Below are 20440 nucleotides of genomic sequence, written 5' to 3'. Positions count from 1 at the left end.
TCTATCCACTGAGCCAAACCGGTTAGGCCCTAACCGTTAGGGCACTGCTCAGTAATTTATGTTGGCTCACTATGGGTAGTTAGTACACTTGCAGGTAGGCTGGAGAACAGGGTCTGTGTTTGTAATTTTTTGCAATGAAACACATACCCACATCTCTCTCTTTCATATACATATACACATGTGCCCTGTAGAAACTGAGTGTGAGACATTTGAGTAGACCATGTAACTGTGAAGTAGTATTAATGGTCTAAAAGTAAAAATTTCTCTGTGATTTTGGAATACTGTTTTTTTTTCCAGTGGTCATTCTTAATCATGTTCTGTTAATACAAATTTAATTTTATTTGAGCATTCATGGATAATGAAGAAAGACTTAAGAAGTATGCCAAACATCAAAGTAAAGCTGCCAAAGTTGCAAAATTGATTGTGGGTCATCATTGGTAAATCAGGTAGATGTGTTAATATTTAGATGCCACCACGGTGGTTATTGTCATCAATGTATGGTTCCCAAGTGGGGAAATATTTTTATTCTGATGTTCTGTAGTTAGGTGGCCATAGGATTTGGAGGGTATCTGATGCCTTTGTTTATTAAAAAAATTTTTTTTTTTTACTGTTGTGGAGAACACTGGGAAAGTTGAAGGGAAATGGTTAGGATAAGTTTGAGGGAATGGCTGTTTTGGGGTAAGCGAAAATGTTTTTGTATTGCTTAAGATTAATATATGTGAAAAAAAAGATTAATATATGTGCAATGGTAAAAAGTTGAAAATTGAGTCATATGTATGGTTTTTCTGTTCAGTGACTTGGGGATAAATTTAGATTTCATAAATATGGCTCATTTAAGTAGCTATAATTCTGGAGTTCAAATGTGGCCATTGATGGGAATTGAAATGGCAGGGTGTAATTTAGTCTGCCCTGGGGAGACCTGGTGGACTTCAGATATTGTGCCACGTCATAATCAGCTCTAGACTAGGGGGTTTACCCTGGCTATTGGGCTATAAAAGGGTGTTCCACTGAGTCCTGAGACTGGAGGAGAAGTAGTAGAGATGGCCACATTTGTTCTATGTCTTCCACAAAACCCCACCCAATTGTATTTTAAACACCCAGTCAGGAGTTGGGTACCAAAGCATGAGAATAATAAGGGTTCTACAAAGTCTGGAAATTTAGATGTTTTTAGTTGTTCTATATGACTCAGAAACCTCAATGAAATTGATATATGTTATTCCTGTTGTTTCCAACTTAATGCTGTCTTCTACTCTTGTCAGCTGGAACCTAGTGCCCACATGATTTGCTTGTTCGCTCTTCCAAAAGAAGGTAGATTGCTACAAATGTTGATTTTAATTTAGGTAATTTAAATCACTAGACAAAACAATGTTTATATTATTTTTTCTAACTGTTCTTTTTTGTTATGCATCCTCAACACAACTTACTGCATTTGTTACAACTCTTATTTATTGACTGTGAAAGTGCTGTACCAAGACTACCAGAGGAATCTGTTGATTATACAAAGCTGGTTTTCCTAAACTTGCTCAGTAAGCACCACCTTGACAGAATTTCAGAAGGGTTTTCTCAGAAGGAGGGAAGTTAAGAGTATTTAAAATTTTGGAGGCTGAGCTTCGTCACAGGGTGGTTTTAGGATAGGAATTAGTAAGCCAAGTTTGGGCCAGGATTGGTTAAATTTGTAAAATTGGTCTCTTCTGGAATAGTCAGTGGTCTCAACTTGGAACACAGGAATTCAGGCCAAGTTCCCATTAAATTTGTCTGTAACAGCATTGCCCAATAGAAATGTACTGCAAGACACAGGATAATTTAAAATTTTCTAGTAGCACATTTAAAAAGTAAAAAGCAACAGGTGAAATTAATTTTAATAATATATTTTATTCAACCTGCAATATACAGAATATCATTTCAACATGCGATCAATATAAAAATTATGGAGACATTTTACATTTTTATTGAACTGTCTTCGAAATCCAGTGTATTTTAGTTACACCTACATCTCTCAGTTCATTTTATCCACATTTCAATTGCTCTCTCTCTATATATATATATTTTGTATTTGTCTTATGCATGTATTTAGTCTTATCTTAGAAGAAATGGGTCTGAATGAGCTGTTGTTTAAAACAGTTTGATCTTAATTTGTGTTTTATGATTTGGCACAGTTTATCTGTACTGAAAGTAATGGTATAGTTTGATAATTTGTGGTTTCTGTTTCATTTCTCATGTTTATGCATAAATCTGTAGTCTTTATTAGCATGCCATTATTAACAAAACATATAGAGAGATACAATATATAATTAGAAGAGGAATATAAGTGTTTTCTTGTATGCTTTATAAACTATCTCCTAGAGCAAGTATGTCAAAATTGCGGCCCGTGGGCTGCAATGCCTCATTTATTTGGCCTATGTTAGCTTTTGAGTTTGACATGCTTATACTAGAGTAAGCCTTTGCTTCCAGTAGGTAGGATGTTTCATCAAATTTTCAGGTATTGAAAATTGTCAGGTATTTTGAACAACAAATACTTCCCAGAAATGGCTAAGTGTATATATATTGTAGTGCCAGTGTTTCTGTTAATTTTGTGTGGTGCTTTCTTTAGTTGACAAAAGCATTTTACATATATTTTCATTTGTTATCCCTTAAAGATATTCCCAGATATTCTTTCACATTTTATTTTTTTTTCTTTCACATTTTAAATAAAATTGCTTTTATATAGGATAGATGAGTTGTCAACAAAATCATAAAATTATTCAAATGAAAAGTATATTTAAAAGCCCTCTATATCCATTGAAGTTTTTTTCATACCTACATTTTTTCCAAGTGACTACAGAGTGTTCAAAAGTTTAGGTATTACTCCTTATAATGTATATGGTGTTTGTGTGTGTGTGTGTGTGTGTGTGTGTGTGTGAGAGAGAGAGAGAGAGAGAGAGAGAGAGAGAGAGAGAGATTTTTCCTCATTTCTTTTGGCCTTCAACAAATTTCCTCTTTTCCATTATTTCAAAATAATTGCTGTAGATTTTTCACATGCCATATATATATATTCAGTGCCTCTTAATTTTATGCAATTTATTTGCCACTTGCCTTTTTCACAATTCCATAGTTGCCCCCTGTAAATTATGCCTGACTTTACCTTGGTTCATTATTACTTCATGAAAACAGAATTGAGGTTCATGCTGAACTTCCATACCAGGGTATGTGACCACTATCACTTTCCTGCATGATGACAGAGGAGGATGGCATCCATTTGTTTATTTTCTTAATGCTTATTTGGTGCTTTACAAATATTATCTTCCTAACATCCATATAAGGAGAATATTATTATCCACATTTTTCATATGAGAAAACCGATCCACAGGGAGGTTAACTAGTCCAATTCTATTGAAATTTGAGTGCTTATGATGTGCTGTGATTTATGAAATTTTACTTTAAAAATTCACTGCAGAGCAGGACAGCATTCTAATTCTGGCTACCACTGGTCATTCCCTTGAAAAGACTGATTATCTTGTGTATACAGTTGAACAAATAGCGAGTTCTGTCTGCTTTTTTCCTTTTCATTTATTCTTGGCTTTACTCTCCTTTTTCCTTCCTCAAATTCTTTATTGAAACTCCATTTTTGAGTCTTTGCTTTTAGAATATTGTATATACGCTATAGTGTCATTGAATGAGAATATAACCACAACACTCCAAGTCTGCTTGCTTGTATTTAGCTCTTCCTCCAGAAGACATAATATATCCCATGGATAGAAGAGCCCATGGAGAGAGGAATACTATGTATTTATGTTTATATACTTATACTAATCCCCCCTATACACGAGGTATGTTTCAAGACCCCCTGTGGATGACTGAAACTGTGGATAGTACCAAACCATATATATACTATGCTTGCTTGTTCCCTTATACATATATACCTATGATGGAGTTTAATTTATAAATTAGGCACAGTAAGAGGTTAGCCATAATCCTATCTAATAAAAAAGTAATATGCAAATTGACTGTTATTCCAACACACAAGATGGCTGCCCCCATGTGATCAAAGATGGCTGCCACAAGATGGCCAGCAAGGGAGGGTAGTTGGGAGGGACCAGGCCTGCAAAAGAGGGCAGTTGAGGGCGATCAAGCCTGCAGGGGAGGGCAGTTAGGAGTGACCAGGCCGGCAGAGGAGGGAAGTTGGGGGGTACCAGGCCTGTAGGGGAGGGCAGTGGGGGGACCGGGCTGGCAGAGGAGGGAAGTTGGGGGCGACTGGGCCTGCAGGGAAGGGCAGTTCGGGGGGACCCAGTCCTGCAGGGGAGAACAGTTAGGGGGGACCAGGCCTGCAGGGGAGGGCAGTTTGGGGGGACCCAGGCCTGCAGGGGAGGGCAATTGGGGGGGGGGGACCAGACCAGCAGGGGAGAGCAGTTAGGGACAATGAGGCTGGCAGGGGAGGGAAGTTAGGGGTGACCTGGTCAAGCAGGGGAGGGCAGTTGGGGGAGACCAGGCCTGCAGGGGAGGGCAGTTGGGGGCAATCGGGCTGGCAGGGGAGCAATTAGGCATCAATCAGGCTGGCAGGGGAGTGATTAGGGGGTGATCAGGCTGGCAGGCAGAGCGGTTAGGGGCAGTCAGGAAGGCAGGCAGGCGAGCAGTTGGGAGCCAGCAGTCCTGGATTGTGAGTAGGATCGGCCTAAACGGTCAGTCGGACATCCCTTGAGGGGTCCCAGATTGGAGAGGGTGCAGGCTGGGCTGAGGGACACACACCCCCGTGCACGAATTTTGTGCACCGGGCCTCTAGTAACTAATAATAAAATAGAACAATTATTACAGTATGTTGTAATAAAGGTTATGTGAATGTAGTCTTTCTCTCAAAAGGTCTTGCTGTACTGTACTCACCTTTTCACTTAAAGGAAACCCTTTATAGCTTCTCTGTCATATGTCTGCATTGTCAGCATCATTACTCTTCTGCTTTGGGGCCATTATTAAGTAAAATAAGGACGACTCGAACACAAGCTCTATGATACCAAGACAGTCAATCTGATAACCAAAACGGCGGCTTAGTGAGGTAGCATATATGGCGCGGATAACACTGGACAAAGGGATGATTCATGCCCTTGGCGGGATGGAGTAGGGCAGCACAAGGTTTCATCACACTACTTGGAACAGCGAGCAATTAAAAACGTATGAATTGTTTATTTCTGGAATTTTCCATTTAATATTTTTGGGCTGTGGTTGACTGCGGATAACAAACCACCAAAGGTGAAACCATGGATAAGGGGGATGGCTGTATTTGTGTGTGTGTGTGTATAAATTTTCTTACTTTGGTACCTCACTCTTTAGGCAGTAAATGTTTCCACAACACTTTGGGAATAAAATTTTTGTCAATTGAATCAGTTTAAGAACCTTCAAATAGGAGGTCCTACTTTAATTACTTTTATGAGCAAACTAGAGGCCTGGTGCACGAATTCGTGCATGGGTGGGGTCAGCCAACCCGCCCCCATCAGGGTGATTGGACCAGGGGGAGGGGCCGTGGGCAGGCCAGACCCGCCCCTGATCTGGGTTGGGGGGGTGATGGAGGTGGGGCCGCCCCCCCCCCGCTGATTGGGGTGGGAGGGGCAATCGGGGGCGGGGCCAGCCAGGGGAGGGGCCGCAGGGAGTTGGCCCTACGGCCCCGACCTCTGGTTGAACTCCTGGTTGAGGGGACAAGTTGCATATTAGCCTTTTATTATATAGGATTATTACTTCAAGTTTTTAACTTAAGTAAACTGTTTCCCCCAAATAGGGTTTGACGCATAAATTGAAGTTAAGAAAATAAAAAAGGTAGTTGTTTTTTGTTTTTTTTGTTTTTGGTTAGTCTTGTTAATAGGTATGAAAGAGATTTAAAATTATAGACTGAAAAAAAAAACCACACCAGAATTATTTACCTTTTTGCTTTCCTTTCCATTGTCCCTGGGAATTCAACTTAATGAATAAGAAACAATAATATAAGAAGGTACACTTCTCTTTCACAACCCCACACTCCCACACACCAGGATGAGCAGAACAATAATGGTTAGGTAGTAACAGAAATGAGAATTATTCACTAGGAATGATTCTTATCCTGGAGGCAGAAGAGCACAATGGTTTTAAGGCTCTGAATTGCCTGGGTGACTCCTGTCTCCGATACTTTTTGTGTGACATCTTTGAGCCTCAGTTTTCTCATTTGTAAGATGGGATAATAATAGTATTTATTTCCATAGGCTTTTGTGAGAAGGAAATGAGATAAAACATGTAAAGTGCTTAAATCAGTACTGGGCACACAGCCAGTATCGATCAGTTCTATTATTTAATTCCAAGAATTTTTGACAGCCCTGTTGTTGATTTAATAAGAGGAGAAAGGTTCTGGGATATGTTGAAGTGGATAGGGCATGCTAAGTAAAGCTCAAAAGAAGAGCTTAATGAGGTTCAGATGAGCAAGGATGTGAATGAAAATGCTTTGTGAGATGTGAAGTACTCTTTATAAATAACAAGTAATATGAGGAAATTAGATTATTTGTAGCCTTAGTTATGCTGGAAAGGGAATATTTACAGATCTAGCTCCAATGGATAATGGTACTATTTCCCTCCAGATCCTCAAAAATTGAATACCAGGGGAAAGATTAAAAGCCACACACAAAAAAAAGTTTTAAAAAGAAAGTTGGACTCTCTTACAGTAGAATATTATCTATACACAAATTAACTTGATTGGTCTTGGAGAAAGGGTTTGCTAAGCCACATCCTTAATGTTAATAGTATTTTACAAATTAAGTCTTACCTATTTATAGCCTATACCCTGTCTGTCCTTTGTAGGATTTCTTATTGGGTCCTTACCAATTTCTCGAGGAGGTGGGGCCTCGGCACCTATGCAAGTCTCTGTGCCCTGGCCTGCCTTTTCTGGAAGCCTTTGGTCTCTCCATTTTCGTGCTCCCGCAGTTCTGAGCACACGGCTCTGTCATTGCATTTCCTGCATTATGGAGTAATTAGCTATAAACTGGACAGCTGGCTTCTTGTGGACAGAGTCTGTGCGTCACTTAACTTTTTAATCTTTAATGGCCTGGCGTATTAAAGTTCCCCAAAAATATATGAGGCATAAAGAAAGAAAGAGTAAAAACAGCCTTTGGCACACTTGGCAAAATTTTGTTAGCACCAAGACTTGAAAGTATTAAAGAAAGATGTTCTTCTAAAAAATACTCTGTGCTACAGACGTTTTTTTAAAATTCTGATTGAACTTCCCATAATGAAATTACTACATTTTACTTTACTGTATGATCTGTAAAGTACCTTAATGTAGCATTACTAGAATGACACAGACTTCATTTTGAAGTAAAATTTTTTAACCTCCCAAATGCCAACTATTTTAATAAAATGCAGATGCTTTGCATTTTATTTCTCTTAATACTCTTTTTTAAAAATTGATTTCAGAGAGAGGAAGGGAAAGAAAGGGAGATAGAGATAGAAACATCAGCGATGAGAGAGAATTATCCAAGGGCTGCCTCCTGCATGCCCCCTACAGGGATTGAGCCCTCAACCCTAGCATGTACCCTGACCAGGAATCGAACCATGACCTCCCCTGGTTCATGGGTTGATGCTCAACCACTGAGCTACACCGGCCAGGTGCTTTGCATTTTAGATGCTTTAACATCTAAAAAAAAAAAAAAGCAATAATATTTTAAAGGGAAAATTAGGTTAAGGATTTATAAACATATAAAGTTCTTTTCTTCCTGGAATGCTTATATAACAAATAATTTGTGTCTTCATCAAGAACACCTGATTTGTATTAAGAACTAAATTTAAAATTTTCCTCATCTGTAAAATAGAGGTTGTAATTACCTACCTCATAGGACAGTTGTAAAGGTTAAATAAGATAATCCAAGTAAAGTACTCCACCCAGGGTCTGGCATATGTTAATCATCCATCATATGTTAGCTATGACTTGTTATATGACAATGAGATGTGTTATGAAAAGCAATGTAGACATCCATTTTCCTCTCCCCAGAGGCAGATTGGTAGCTAATCTTATAAACCAGCTTTGTTTTATGTCAGAGATGGGCTGGGCAAAGGGGGTTAAGGAGTAAGCCTGTTCAAATTTAAAAATAATAAAACTTTAGAAATGGTTAAGACAGTTTGTGCTTTTGACCGTATGATTCTATTACATTTGTTTGGTTACTTAATTTATTTTTATTATTGGTCTCATCTGGAATCAGAATTGGACAATAAATCTGAGATGCAGGGTTTTTTGTTTGTTTTCCCTTCTCCTTCTCTGAGAAAAAAAAAAGGTTCAGAAACAAACAAACAAAACTACTGTGCTCCTCTCCCTCTGGTCCCAGTCCATCAAATTGGAGTGAATTTTGTTTTTGGTACTCGCCAGGTTCCCTGCTTAAACATAGACACACGTACACATTTGTGACCTCTTCAGTGGTGGCCAGGGAGGGACCGTGAAGAACTACAGTTCATAGCTGTTAATCTGTGTGTACCCTGGGCATGGCATGGCATTGCCTGTTGGTTTCTCAAAGAGGGAAGAGCCCTAGACAGCTGCTAGTCCAAATTGGCACAGTGTTGTTGCCTTATGGCTTTCATTGCTGGAGGACTGTTTGCATAAAAGCAGCTGTGTTTTGCCGCTCACTTTTTAAATACAAGGATCATAGAGGATCACAGGGGGTCTCAGCAGACACATCACAGTCCCCATCAGATTCTGGTGAATCTGTGAATTCTGCTGTGTATCTCCTCACCTCACCATTCAAGTCGAACCACAACTGAAATGAACAGGGGTAGGGCAGACTTTGGTGTTTATGCATATAGGTATCATTTATGGTCTCGTAATGCTTCTAGGTAGATGCTGGAGCACATCATTCTTAAAATGTGTCATGGTTATAAATGGGATGGGTTGGGTCTCTGAAGGACACAGTGCCTCACTGTAAGACAAGAATCTCTGGGATTTAAAAAAAAAACTCATCAGAAACAATGGGGAGACATGAGAAGATGCTGTTTGTGGTAATATGGCCAATAACTGCCTGTAACTCTCAGAGGAGCATTAAAGACACTCAGAAACGTAAATGACACATGGGACAACGGATGGCATTAGTTATTTGACTGGCATTAGGGTTGTCTTTTGAGCTTTACTGCTCTCTGGGTTAGGTGTAGTTAGTGGCTGGGTCCTTTAGTGGCTCCTGAATGGAACAGCTGAAGTCAAGACTTTGCCATCCTTGAGTCATAGTTCAAGAAAGTTCTTAGGTGTTATGTCCTATACCTAAAGTAGATGATTTGCAGGTGATGTGATAGTTCCTGCTAAAACCTTAGAAAATTTTAAAGAAATAATAGCTTTATCCTATATAATAAAAGGGTAATATGCAGATCGACCAAATGGCGGAATGACCGGTCGCTATGATGCGCACTGACCACCAGGGGGCAGACGCTCAACGCAGGAGCTGCCCCCTGGTGGTCAGTGTGCTCCCACAGGGGGAGTGCCGCTCAGCCACAAGCCAGGCTCATGGCTGGCGAGCGCAGCGGCAGTGGCAGGAGCCTCTCCTGCCTCTGCAGCAGCGCTAAGGAGCAGGCCTAAGCTGTCAGTCGGACATCCCCCGAGGTCTCCCAGACTGCAAAAGGGCGCAGGCCAGGCTGAGGCAACCCCGCCCCCCCTCCTCCAGTGCATGAATGTGGTGCACCGGGCCTCTAGTTGAGATATAATTCACATACCAAGATGTGAATTATGCATTGTATTCTTTAGATGGGATCACCCTTTTAAAGTATACAGTGCAGTAGCTTTTAGTGTATTTACAAAATTATGTGTCAGTCATCACTATCTAATTCTAGAACATTTCATTGTCCTGAAAGAAACCCCATGCCTGTTAGCAGTCAACCTCCATTTCCCTCCTGACTTACCCAGCCCGATACTATGACCAATCTACTTTCTGTCTCTATGAATAAGTTGCCTATTCTGGACATTTCACATAGTTGGAATTATACATGACCTTCTTTGTGACTGGCTTCTTTCACTTATCATAGTGTTTTCAAGGTACATTCATGTTACAGCACATATTAGTACTTCATTTCTTTTTATTGCTGAGTAATATTCTATTGTATGGGTGTACCACAATTTGTTTACCCATTCACCAGTTGATTGGCATTTGGGTAGTTTCTCATTTTTGGAAATTATGAATAAAGTTGTTTTCTAAAGTTGTTATAAACATTTGTGTACAGGTTTTTGTATGGACATGTGTTTTTATATTTCTTGGGTAAATACTTAGGAGTGGGGTTGCTACATTGTAACAGTACATGTTTAACTTTATAAGTAACTCCCAAGTTGGTGTTTTTTTTTTGAAATAGCGATACCATTTTGCATTTCCACCAACAATTTCTGAGATTTCTGGTTGTTCCTTGTTCTAGTCAGCATTTGGAATTGTCATGATGGGGTTTTCTTTGTTGTTGCTGTTTTTAGTAATTCTAGTAGGTGTGCAGTTCTTCGCTAGTTTCAAATGAAAATCTTGCAATATGAAACCATCAGAAGGAAAATTTAAATGTAAAGTAGGCAATTATTTACTGAATGCCTATTATGTGCCAGGCCCTCTGCTAAATGATGGGACTATGGAAGAAATAAGACACATCTCTGCTCTCATAGCAGTGAGTTTATTGAGGATGACAGGTATGTAAAGGAGAAATTCTAATAGGTTGAATCATTGCTATAACTGGAGCTAAAATATTGGGGTGGGGAAGGGAGAGCCCAACTATACCTAGAAGTGGTCAGCTTTGTGGAAGGATTTTGCCATTTATGATCAGTTAAAGAGAAAACAGTATGAGGAGCTGCGTGTACCTTTGCATAATGTTCCAAGATAGGTTTTGGTTGCAAAGGTCAAGCTTCCCTTACATTATCTTGTCTAATAAATCAATGCCTCATAAGCTGCTCGGGATAATATGCTGGCTAACAACCTTGTGATTTGGAGCAACACCAGGTAGTCTCATGCATAATAACCAGGGAAAGGGCAACTTTAATTTTTGTAGTTTCATTTAAAAAATATATTTTTATTGATTTCAGAGAGGAACGGAGAGGGAGAGAGCGATAGAAACATCAGTGATGAGAGAGAACCACCGATGGGTTGCCTCCTGCAATGCCCCACACTGGGGATCGAGCCTGCAACCCGGGCATATGCTCTGACCGGGAATTGAACCTCTTGGTTCATAGGTCGACACTCAACCAGTGAGCCACGCTGGCTGGGCTTCTGAAGTTTCTTGAAGCCTACTCTTCTGTATCCTCCTTCCTTCCTAGGTCTGTCTCAAACCTCCATCTCACTTTCTGTCTTTTACCTGGCACACTACTAAACTGTCTAATCTCTCCTTTTTTTAAGTGCATGTGTACTTAGCTCTGAATTGTTTACCACAGTCAGAAGTTGTAGCAACAGGCTTTGGACTTTTTGTCCAGTTGACCCCTTCAGCATTCACCTGGCTAGATTTGGCCTCAGTAATGTAGGTCATTTCAGGTGAATGCATGATTCCAAGGGCCATCTTTCCCTGTGTCCGATGAACTGGGCCTCTTAATCTGACCTGCATGGCAAACCCATGAGAAGAGCTGTGACGGAAGATTGGGGATGGTAGGGAACAAGAAGAGACTAGGTGAACATTGCTGGGCTGTGCTTCAGGCTGTCATGCTCATCCAACTTCTGAGCCTCTTTCAGAGCAGATGAACCTATCCTCTTGCTTGTTTTATAAACTTCTCGGACACCTTTGCTTGGTTTGCTGTTCTATAGCAAGGGAAAATAACAATCTGATGAAAAGGTTCAAGTAATTGGAATTAGTCATCCTCAAGAATAAAAAGATAAGGAAGTTGTAATTTCTTATTACACTATCATCTAACTCCAGGCTAAATATTGAGGGTTCTTGAGAATTTCTTGTATGGAGGACTGGGTTTAACAATAGTTTTAAAGAAGATTAAAATTCACAGAAGGTGGTGATCAATGAATTACTCTTTTCTTTGGACAGAAAAGGGAGAACGGTTCAACTTCCTGAGGACCTTAAGTTAGATATAAGGAGCATTTGCTTGCTATTGAGTGATTGAAGGAGAGTCTACAATCATGTTTTCCAAAAGGTTACATATGTAGTGCTAGTCTTATTTGGGATAGTTAAAACTTAACCATTGACTAAAGGACTTAATGCTTACTGAAGCTAGGATGAAAATCTGCATTTGAAAGTTATTTTTTCCCCTTCCCCTGAGGTTCATGACATAGGTTTTCCTTTATTTGGAAAAGGTTTTAATCTTAGGGTGATTGTATGTCAAGCTGTTTAGTACTATAGTAAAGTTCAGTTATATATAGGAACCTCATGGTTTTGATAGGTTCTGACAAATAATAGCAGTGATTGGTTTAGAACAGTGGTCGGCAAACTCATTAGTCAACAGAGCCAAATATCAACAGTACAACGATTGAAATTTCTTTTGAGAGCCAAATTTTTTAAACTTCAACTTCTAACGCCGCTTCTTCAAAATAGACTCGCCCAGGCCGTGGTATTTTGTGGAAGAGCCACACTCAAGGGGCCAAAGAGCTGCATGTGGCTCGCGAGCTGCAGTTTGCTGACCACGGATTTAGAACATTAAGTAAATGTCCTATCTGTTCTTTGTGGTACTTTTAAGCAGATTCTGTGCTTGAAATCACTGCATGTTGAGCTTTTGGATGTGTACAGCCTTTTTGGTTTTTACACAGGCTGGCAAGTTTCATATATCCCTATGTTTCAATATTAGTGGTGTCCTTCATAGAAAGCAGGGGTCAGGAAACTATTGTGCCAAAGTAGACCAAGCATGGAAGAGATGCCGTTAAAGGGCCAGAGCAGAAATGTTGAGAAAATTGGGGGATGGGAAAGATACCTCAAAATCAGAAAAGGTTTGCCCTGGCCAGAGTGGCTCAATTGGTTGGAACATCATCCCATACACCAAAAGATTGCAGATTTGATTCCTGGTCAGGGAACATACCTAGATTGTGGGCTCAATTCCTGGTTAGGGCATGTATGGGAGGCAACTGATTGATGTTTCTCACATCGATGTTTCTCTCTCTCTCTCTGTCTCTCTCTCTCTAATAATGTAATCTAGTTAGAAAACAAGAGCAATAGCGTAGAAATTTAGAAATGGCTAGGGGTTTTTTTGGCTTAAAACTCTTATGTGTTGAGTGCATTTACAGAAAAACCTTCCTTCGAGAATTCCTTCTTTTGTTTTTCTATATTATTTCACAACCCCATTGATGCTTTCCTAGCCCTTTCAAACATCTTTCCATCTTTTTTTTTTTTGTTTTGTTAATCCTCACTGGAGAATATTTTCCCCATTGCTTCTCAGAGAGAGTGGAAAGGAGGAAAGGAGGGGGAGAGAGAGAGGAAAGAGAGAAACATCGATGTGAGAGAGAGACAATGGTTGGTTGCCTCCTGCACCCGCCCCAACTCATGCCGGGATTGAACCTGTAACCCAGGTACGTGCCCTTGACCGGGAATCGAACCCACGACCCTTCAGTGCTGGGATCAACGCTCTATCCATTGAGCCAAACACGGCCAGGGCCACCTTTCGATTTTTCACCATGTTTGTGTCCCTTTCTTCCCAGCCAAACCCTCATTGTTCATTGCACACGTGGCAGCTGATCAGGGCAGGAACATTGGCATGTTACTGGTGTGGACTGAACAGACCTGGGTTCCCATCCTGATTTCTGACCAGCTTTGTGAACTTGACACACAGTTGAAGTCTGAGCAGTTGCATGACCTTGTGAGCCTCGCTTTTCTCCTCTGTGAAATGGAGATAATGCCTACCCTACAGGGTGTGGTAAGGTCTGAGATTATGGCTATAAAGCATTTAACCCAGTGCCTAGCACAGAGTAGGCACCATGATTACTTATATCTTTCGGCTCCAGAGCTGCTTTTTTTTTTTTTTTTTTTCCAGATGCTCTTGACCCCTTGTATCTATAGGAGAGGAAATGTCTGGAGATAAGCCAGAAAGGGTAGAACGCGTTCTGGATTTCTCCCCTGAGAAAAAGGCAGGTGCGTGGGATAAGGCTGATAGAGGCAGGCCCAGGTCTGTGCTGGAGGATAGATCAAGCTCCTTCTTGAGTTTAACTAGTTGTCAGTTCAACAAGGATTATTGACCAAGGGCCAGTAAGGGTGGCAGGGTGGGGTCAAAGAGGCCTCTCTCTGATTGTGTCAGGATTAGGTTGAAGGGGATGTTTATGAAAGGATTTAAGGTGAAGTAGGCGGAAGGCAGGCAGGGAGGCAGTACAATGAACGTCCTTAGAGCACAGTCTGGATTTGACTGGGTTTGAGCCCTGGCTCAGCTGCTTACTAGCCTACTGTGACCTTGTGCCATTTACTTAATCTCTCCAAGATTTAATAGTTTAATTTATAAAATGAGGATAAAAAAAGTTACCTAACTTGTAGAGTTGTAAGGTAATGCATTTAGCATACTTAGAACAGTGCCAGGCGCATACTAAGTACTTGAATAATTTATTAATATATTAAGTCAAGCTGGGGGAAGAAAGAAAGCAGGGCTAATGAGCTGTAGAGTGGGGGTGGACTGCCTCTGTGTACAAGTAACTGATAACATCTGTCATTGGTTATATTCAGAGGAAAAGAGTCAGTAATGGGATGCATTATTTATAAATGCTCTAATACTTCCCGGTGTGTTTGCATGTTAAAAACAAGTGAAAAAGATGTTTTCCTTATTTTTCCTATATTGGGAAACAAAATGTATGGAAAAAAGATTAAGGAGATTAGTTGCCACTTGTAACTTTCGTTGTGGAAGGGTAAATTGTGGTTAACTTTGTTCTAGTCATAATTTCTGTGGAATTTCACTGCAGAATATTTCGTGTTTCTATCCTTTCTCTGTTTCTTTCAGGCTTCCTGGTTAATCCGTTATTTCAGCAATGCTTACTACCTGTAAAACAAAAGGGATACAGCAAATAGACATTGATGAGGCATCGCTAGAATTAATTTTAGTGAGAAATTAAGCCTCTCAGCACTGAAGTTTGTTCAACTAAGAAGCCTGGGCACCTTCTGTCATGCATTTCACACGCCACGCTGTGGAGCACTAGTGGACCTGGCTAGGTTAGCACCTGTGAACCTCTGGTCTTTGAGTCTGCAGCCCAGTACCATGACATGGCATCGCAGAAGTCTCTCTGTGTTCTCCCTAATATTCCAGTAGCCATCACTGTACAAATGCTTTGCAGTACATCCTGACTTTTAGCACTGAAAACAACCATCAAGAGAGAATTATTATCACCCCTATTTTATGGAAGAAGATAATCAAGCCTTAAAAATTTGTGCAGAGTGACATGCCAGCATGTGGCAGAGCCAGAGTTTGAAAATCAGATGTCTGATTTCAGTGTTTGTGTTTTTAAAAACCAAACCACCAATTGTTTCTCTAATTCACAATCCACTGAAAGACTGCAAAGCTGATTTTTGGCCAAGTAGCCAGGCTTGTTTACTTGCTGATGCTGTCCTTCTAGTCCCCTCCCTTACTTAACTGCCCCATTTTACGAATCAGATTCATGAGTGTTAAAGGCTTATTTAACTTGAAGAAGCATCCAGTCTAGTGGCTCTCAAATCTATGCAATCACCCTGGACATTTATTCATTTCGTTTTAATTATGATTAAGTGGGTTTTAGCTGGGGACCAGGAACCTACGTTTAAACTGTTTTACATGTGATTTTGACATTCTGACCGGTTTGGGAACCACTTCAGATATACGAACCCTCTCCAAACATCCCCTCCAGTTTTCCTGACAGGTTGTCATCTAACATCTGATATTATCTTCTGACAGGAACTCACTACCACCTTAACAGGAAGATCATTTCATCAGTGATTAGGTGCAGTGCTGTGTTTCTAGAGAGTTTTCATGTAATATCCCGAATGGATTGGATTAATTTCTTGGACAGATTTTTATGCTCCTTGGTATTGGCGTTGAGGTCAGATCCAGACTTGCATCGTCTCTGAACCTCATCTCCCTTGTGTAAAATGAGTGTGTTATGTACCTTGAAGAGTATATCAAGAATTAAATGAAAAAAAGAAACTGTCCTGGCTGGAAAGATTCTCGGATGCCTTCAAACAGCCATTTCTTATAGTCCCTTCACTTTAGCAGCCTCTCTTCAAACAGCCTGGTAGGAGGTGTGGATGGGTATGATAGAAGGCTCCTAGACATTTATTATGGGATTGTCAGTGCCATAAATAGGTTGTCATTTTTTTTTTTAACCTCTGGCTTTTTCTTTGGGCAAAGAATATGATACCTCTTATGGAGAAACATAAGCCTGCATTTCTGGAAATTCAGCTTTATTCCTTAAGTAATTCAAGTTTCCACTGATAACTTGAACCCAAAGCAAAACAAATAATCTCCAGGAAGAATTTAAAGGTAAAGGAAAGGACCCTCTTAAATTATGTAGAGACCAAAATGGAGAAACAAAGAAAATATTCCATGTTTCTTTCTTATCCAACAGTAGGAACAGATAACTGATGAGGGTTAAAAGAAAAAAATGGCTGGGGGTGGGGGAACGCATCAGTAAACTAAGAAATATTGGCTACTTGCTCTCTGGCACACCCAATGTGCCTAAAATAAATACTAAGTAATTTCAACCTAATTCTAACAGGATCCCATTTTACTAGCGAGAATACTGTGGCCATTGAGAATGACTAAGACAAGCCTTACATCTGGTCACATGACAGGTTCATATTCAAGACACCTAGGACTTTATAGATGGGAGTTTAAAAAATAATTATAATACACACATACACAAATATGTGCTCTTTAGGAAACAGATGTGACTTAGTTTCCATTGTACTGCAGACATTCCTCTGTCAGAACACCTGCCATACTCTTATTTTAATTGGTTATGTCCCTCTCTGCTAGTTACTTGCAAACAGGGACTAGGCTACGGCATTTATTTCTGAACTACCAGGGCCTAGTAGAGTAGTGGCCCTCAACTTGCGCATAGAAGGTTTGTGAAGTCTGTGCCCCCCACCCCTACTCCTCATCTTTGAGTTGTTGGGTGTGTTTTTTTTAAAGGATAGGGTTGCAGAGATATTAGAAATAATGTAGCTCAATCCTCTCATTTGTATAAAGGGAGGAATTTCAGGCACAGACTGGAGAGGTGGATCATAATGTTCACCAAAGCCCCAATTGTTTATAGAGTTGTTCTAGCACTCTTGCCTCTGGTTCTTAGTTCAGGGCTCTGCCTAGGACCTGCATGCGTTCATGCTGCATTCATTTACCCAATAATCCTCTGAGATCTTTATGCTCACTGCCAAGATGTCACCTCCCTTTTTGCTTCCCTGGATAGGTATACAGCTAGGCTGTGTACCAGAGACCAGAAGAAAACAGCTTTCTAATAGTTTAAGACAAACCTGGAAAATGGTCATTGTAGCTGAGCTTTTTACCTATCGTGTTATGTCATACTCATCATGTCATTCTGGTATTCATAGGAGAGGATAAGTGATCATTTGCAAGGCTGGATAAACTGGTCAAGATCCTGAGAATAATCTCTCATTGCTATGGTTTGTTTTGTATGGTTATTGAGGTGTATGTTTATCTTGCTTTTCTTTTTTTAAAAATATATTTTTATTGATTTCAGAGAGGAAAGGAGAGGGAGAGAGAGATAGAAACATCAATGATGAGAGAGAATCACCGATCTGCTGCCTCCTGCACACCCCCCCCCCCCCCCCACCGGGGATCGAGCCCGCAACCCAGGCATGTGCCCTTGGCTGGAATTGAACCTTGGATCCTTCAGTCCGCAGATCGATGCTCTATCCACTGAGCCAAACCAGCTAGGGCTATCTTGCTTTTCTTTAAAAAAAATTTTTTTTTTTTTAAATTGACTTCAGAGAGGAAGGGAGAGAGAGAGAGAGAGACATAAACATTAATGATGACAGATAATCATGGATCGGCTGCCTCCTGCATGCCCCACACTGGGGATTGAGTCTGCAACCCAGGTATGTGCCCTGACTGGGAATTGAACCGTGACCTCCTGGATCATAGGTCTATGCTCATCCCTGAGCCACACCAGCCGGGCTGTCTCGCTTTTCTTAAACAAAAACCAACTAAATCTGTTCTCTAGTAATAAATTAGGCCATGGACTGCACTTCTTTTAGACTCAGACTACTAAAAATAATTTGTAGGTGATGGTCTCCCATGGGCATGAGTGAAATGTGGTAGAACAATTATTTTTCTTTACTTAGTTTGCGTTAGCTTTCTATTTTCAAAATTTTTTTTGAATCTAACATGAAAACGCTACCTTGGGTTAAACTTTTTTCATGTGAATGCTTTTCAAAAGGTAATTTTAGTACTTTGGACATGCTGTAATTTTTATAACATATACCTAATGTATGTACCTTATCAGTATGGAACTTATCAGTAATAAATATGAAAGATATGCAATAGAATGACATTGAAACTACAATCACTTTTTGTGGAAAGTAATTTTATACTTTTTAGGAAAGTAATGTTATACTGAGAGTTTTTAATTATGGTCTTCCTCCAGAAAAAACAGCACCTCTGTTCATTTGAGTAGAATCTTCACTTGACAGTGGATGCAGGGGGTGAAGGGCCGAGGGCAGAGCCAATTCACATGACTCTTAACTTTTGAATTTACTTTTTTAGTTCACTTGAGAAAAAGTCAGCCTGAAGTAGTGGGACATGTACATAAAAGACTACTAGGGAAAAAAGGGTATAATTTAATTCATTATGGAAACTTGTATTAAACGTAATGTTGCCAAGTCATTATTCTTTTTTTAAATTCCAGCATTAATGTAAGTTTAGTGTCCTTCTGAAATAAGTCATTATTCTTAATGAAAAGAATGACTGTGTATTTATTATTAGAACTCTCTGGAACTTTGATTCATGTCATCAGTACCCGGCAAGAAGCAAATGATATGGTATTGATTTTTATGAAGTAATTTTATGTGTTGTCTTATTGTTCTGTGTTTTTATTTTTAGGACCGGAGTAGGCCCTATGACACTTTTAACTTGCACTCGTTGGAGAACTCCTTAATGGATATGATAAGGACTGATCATGAGCCTCTGAAAGGTAAACACTACCCTCCCAGTGGCCCACCAATGAGTTTCGCTGATATAATGTGGAGGAATCATTTTGCAGGTTAGGAATATTCATATGTCCATTCCTTGCTTGGTGTTTTAAACAAAAAATCAGCTTTTTAATAATTGTGATTTTCGTTCTGTTTTGTTTGTTTTTTTGTTTGTTTTTGTTTGCTTCTGTAAAGCATTGTGGAATGTATTTAAAGTTGATTTTTTTTTAAACCTGGGTTCAGCTACCTATGATTTTCAAGGTTGATGGCTTTAATCATAATGTCTGGCAGAAGCATGTGCTGGGCAGCTGAAGTTGCAGTTATAGCATGAGACCAGAAGCCACATTTTCTGGGCTTTGCATTTGGAATCCACAGCCGAACCTGGATAATTCATTTAAGTCCAAGTACACTGCAAGGAAATAGGAGATTTAGTAAACCAGTCTCCAAAGACTACTTCAGAAAACTTCATACAAAAGGGTTTAGTTTTATTAAAATATAATTAATTTCCTAGTATAGGGAGGTAACACTACACAGACTTAAGAGCAGCCAGCGACCAGTTTGCATTCTCTCAGGCTAAAACAGTAAGGAAAATGTCTTAAAATGTGTAAACGTTTTGGCTTAAATATAAGGCAGAAAGTCCCAGCATCAGCAATATTAGGATTTCCTACTTTTACAACCCATGTAAATTCAGGATAGAGGCTGATGTTACACTCATAATTACAGCTAGTTCTTTTTATGGGTTATAGGACTTTTTAGGGGCCCCAAGGTATTTTTAAATACTGTAATGGAAATTTTCTGTTGAAATATCTACAGTGCTTGGGTTCAGAGCCTAATGATCTGAACACTGTGAAGAGTTAGCCGCAGGGATGTCTACCTTCTCCAAACCCTCCTGTCCTCTGGAGGGTGAGGAATTTGATCACCTCTGGTTCTCTGCAGGCTCTTATAGAGGGTATGAATGACTGTGAACACCTGATAGCCATTTCCTCCAGCCACACCAGGAATCCATTTCATCCTTTTCTTGTCACCCTCATGATTTTCTGCTGCGGTCCTCAATTTCCAGTGAAAAGAGAGTAGTTAACAGACTATAAAGAAAAGAAAGGATTTTGAGAAAAGCTATATTTTAAAGCCGTCAGAAGTAGGAAAAAAAATCTCTCATTGATTCATTGTTATATTTAGTCATGTTACCATGTCTGTCTTCAGTTGAGAGATTAGGTACAGGGCCATTTAAAGCATATTTCACTTAGAAGTGAGAATGATGTTAAAAAAGAAACCCATGATATTCACAGACTTTTGTGTTTTTAATATCTTCAAAGGCTGCATTTGTCTGCCTTCTCTACCTCGAACAGCTAGAAGTCTCTCCTAACCTAAAATATTCAGCCCTTGTCTTTATGCATATGTGTTTTAGCTTAGTCTGTATTCTTTTCATCCAGCAATAAAATAT

General features: G+C 39.8%; 1 protein-coding gene across 7 annotated transcripts in view; it reads left to right on the top strand.

Annotated features, from left to right (window-relative positions):
* CPEB3 (cytoplasmic polyadenylation element binding protein 3) overlaps positions 1–20440 on the top strand; it is a 180239-nt gene that overhangs the window by 48984 nt on the left and 110815 nt on the right. For 6 of the 7 annotated variants that reach the window (XM_079793468.1, XM_079793471.1, XM_079793465.1 and 3 more), the window contains exon 3: positions 18911–19070. In XM_079793468.1, the coding sequence (XP_079649594.1) occupies positions 18911–19070 (160 nt within the window). The remainder of the gene's footprint in view (positions 1–18910; positions 19071–20440) is intronic. The other variant, XM_079793470.1, reaches the window with a different exon arrangement.

The sequence above is a fragment of the Cnephaeus nilssonii genome (genome assembly GCF_951640355.1).
Source record: "Cnephaeus nilssonii genome assembly, chromosome: 16".
Lineage (NCBI taxonomy): Eukaryota > Metazoa > Chordata > Mammalia > Chiroptera > Vespertilionidae > Cnephaeus > Cnephaeus nilssonii.
Note: the sequence above shows the minus strand (reverse complement) of the source record. Positions and strands in the feature narration are given on the sequence as shown.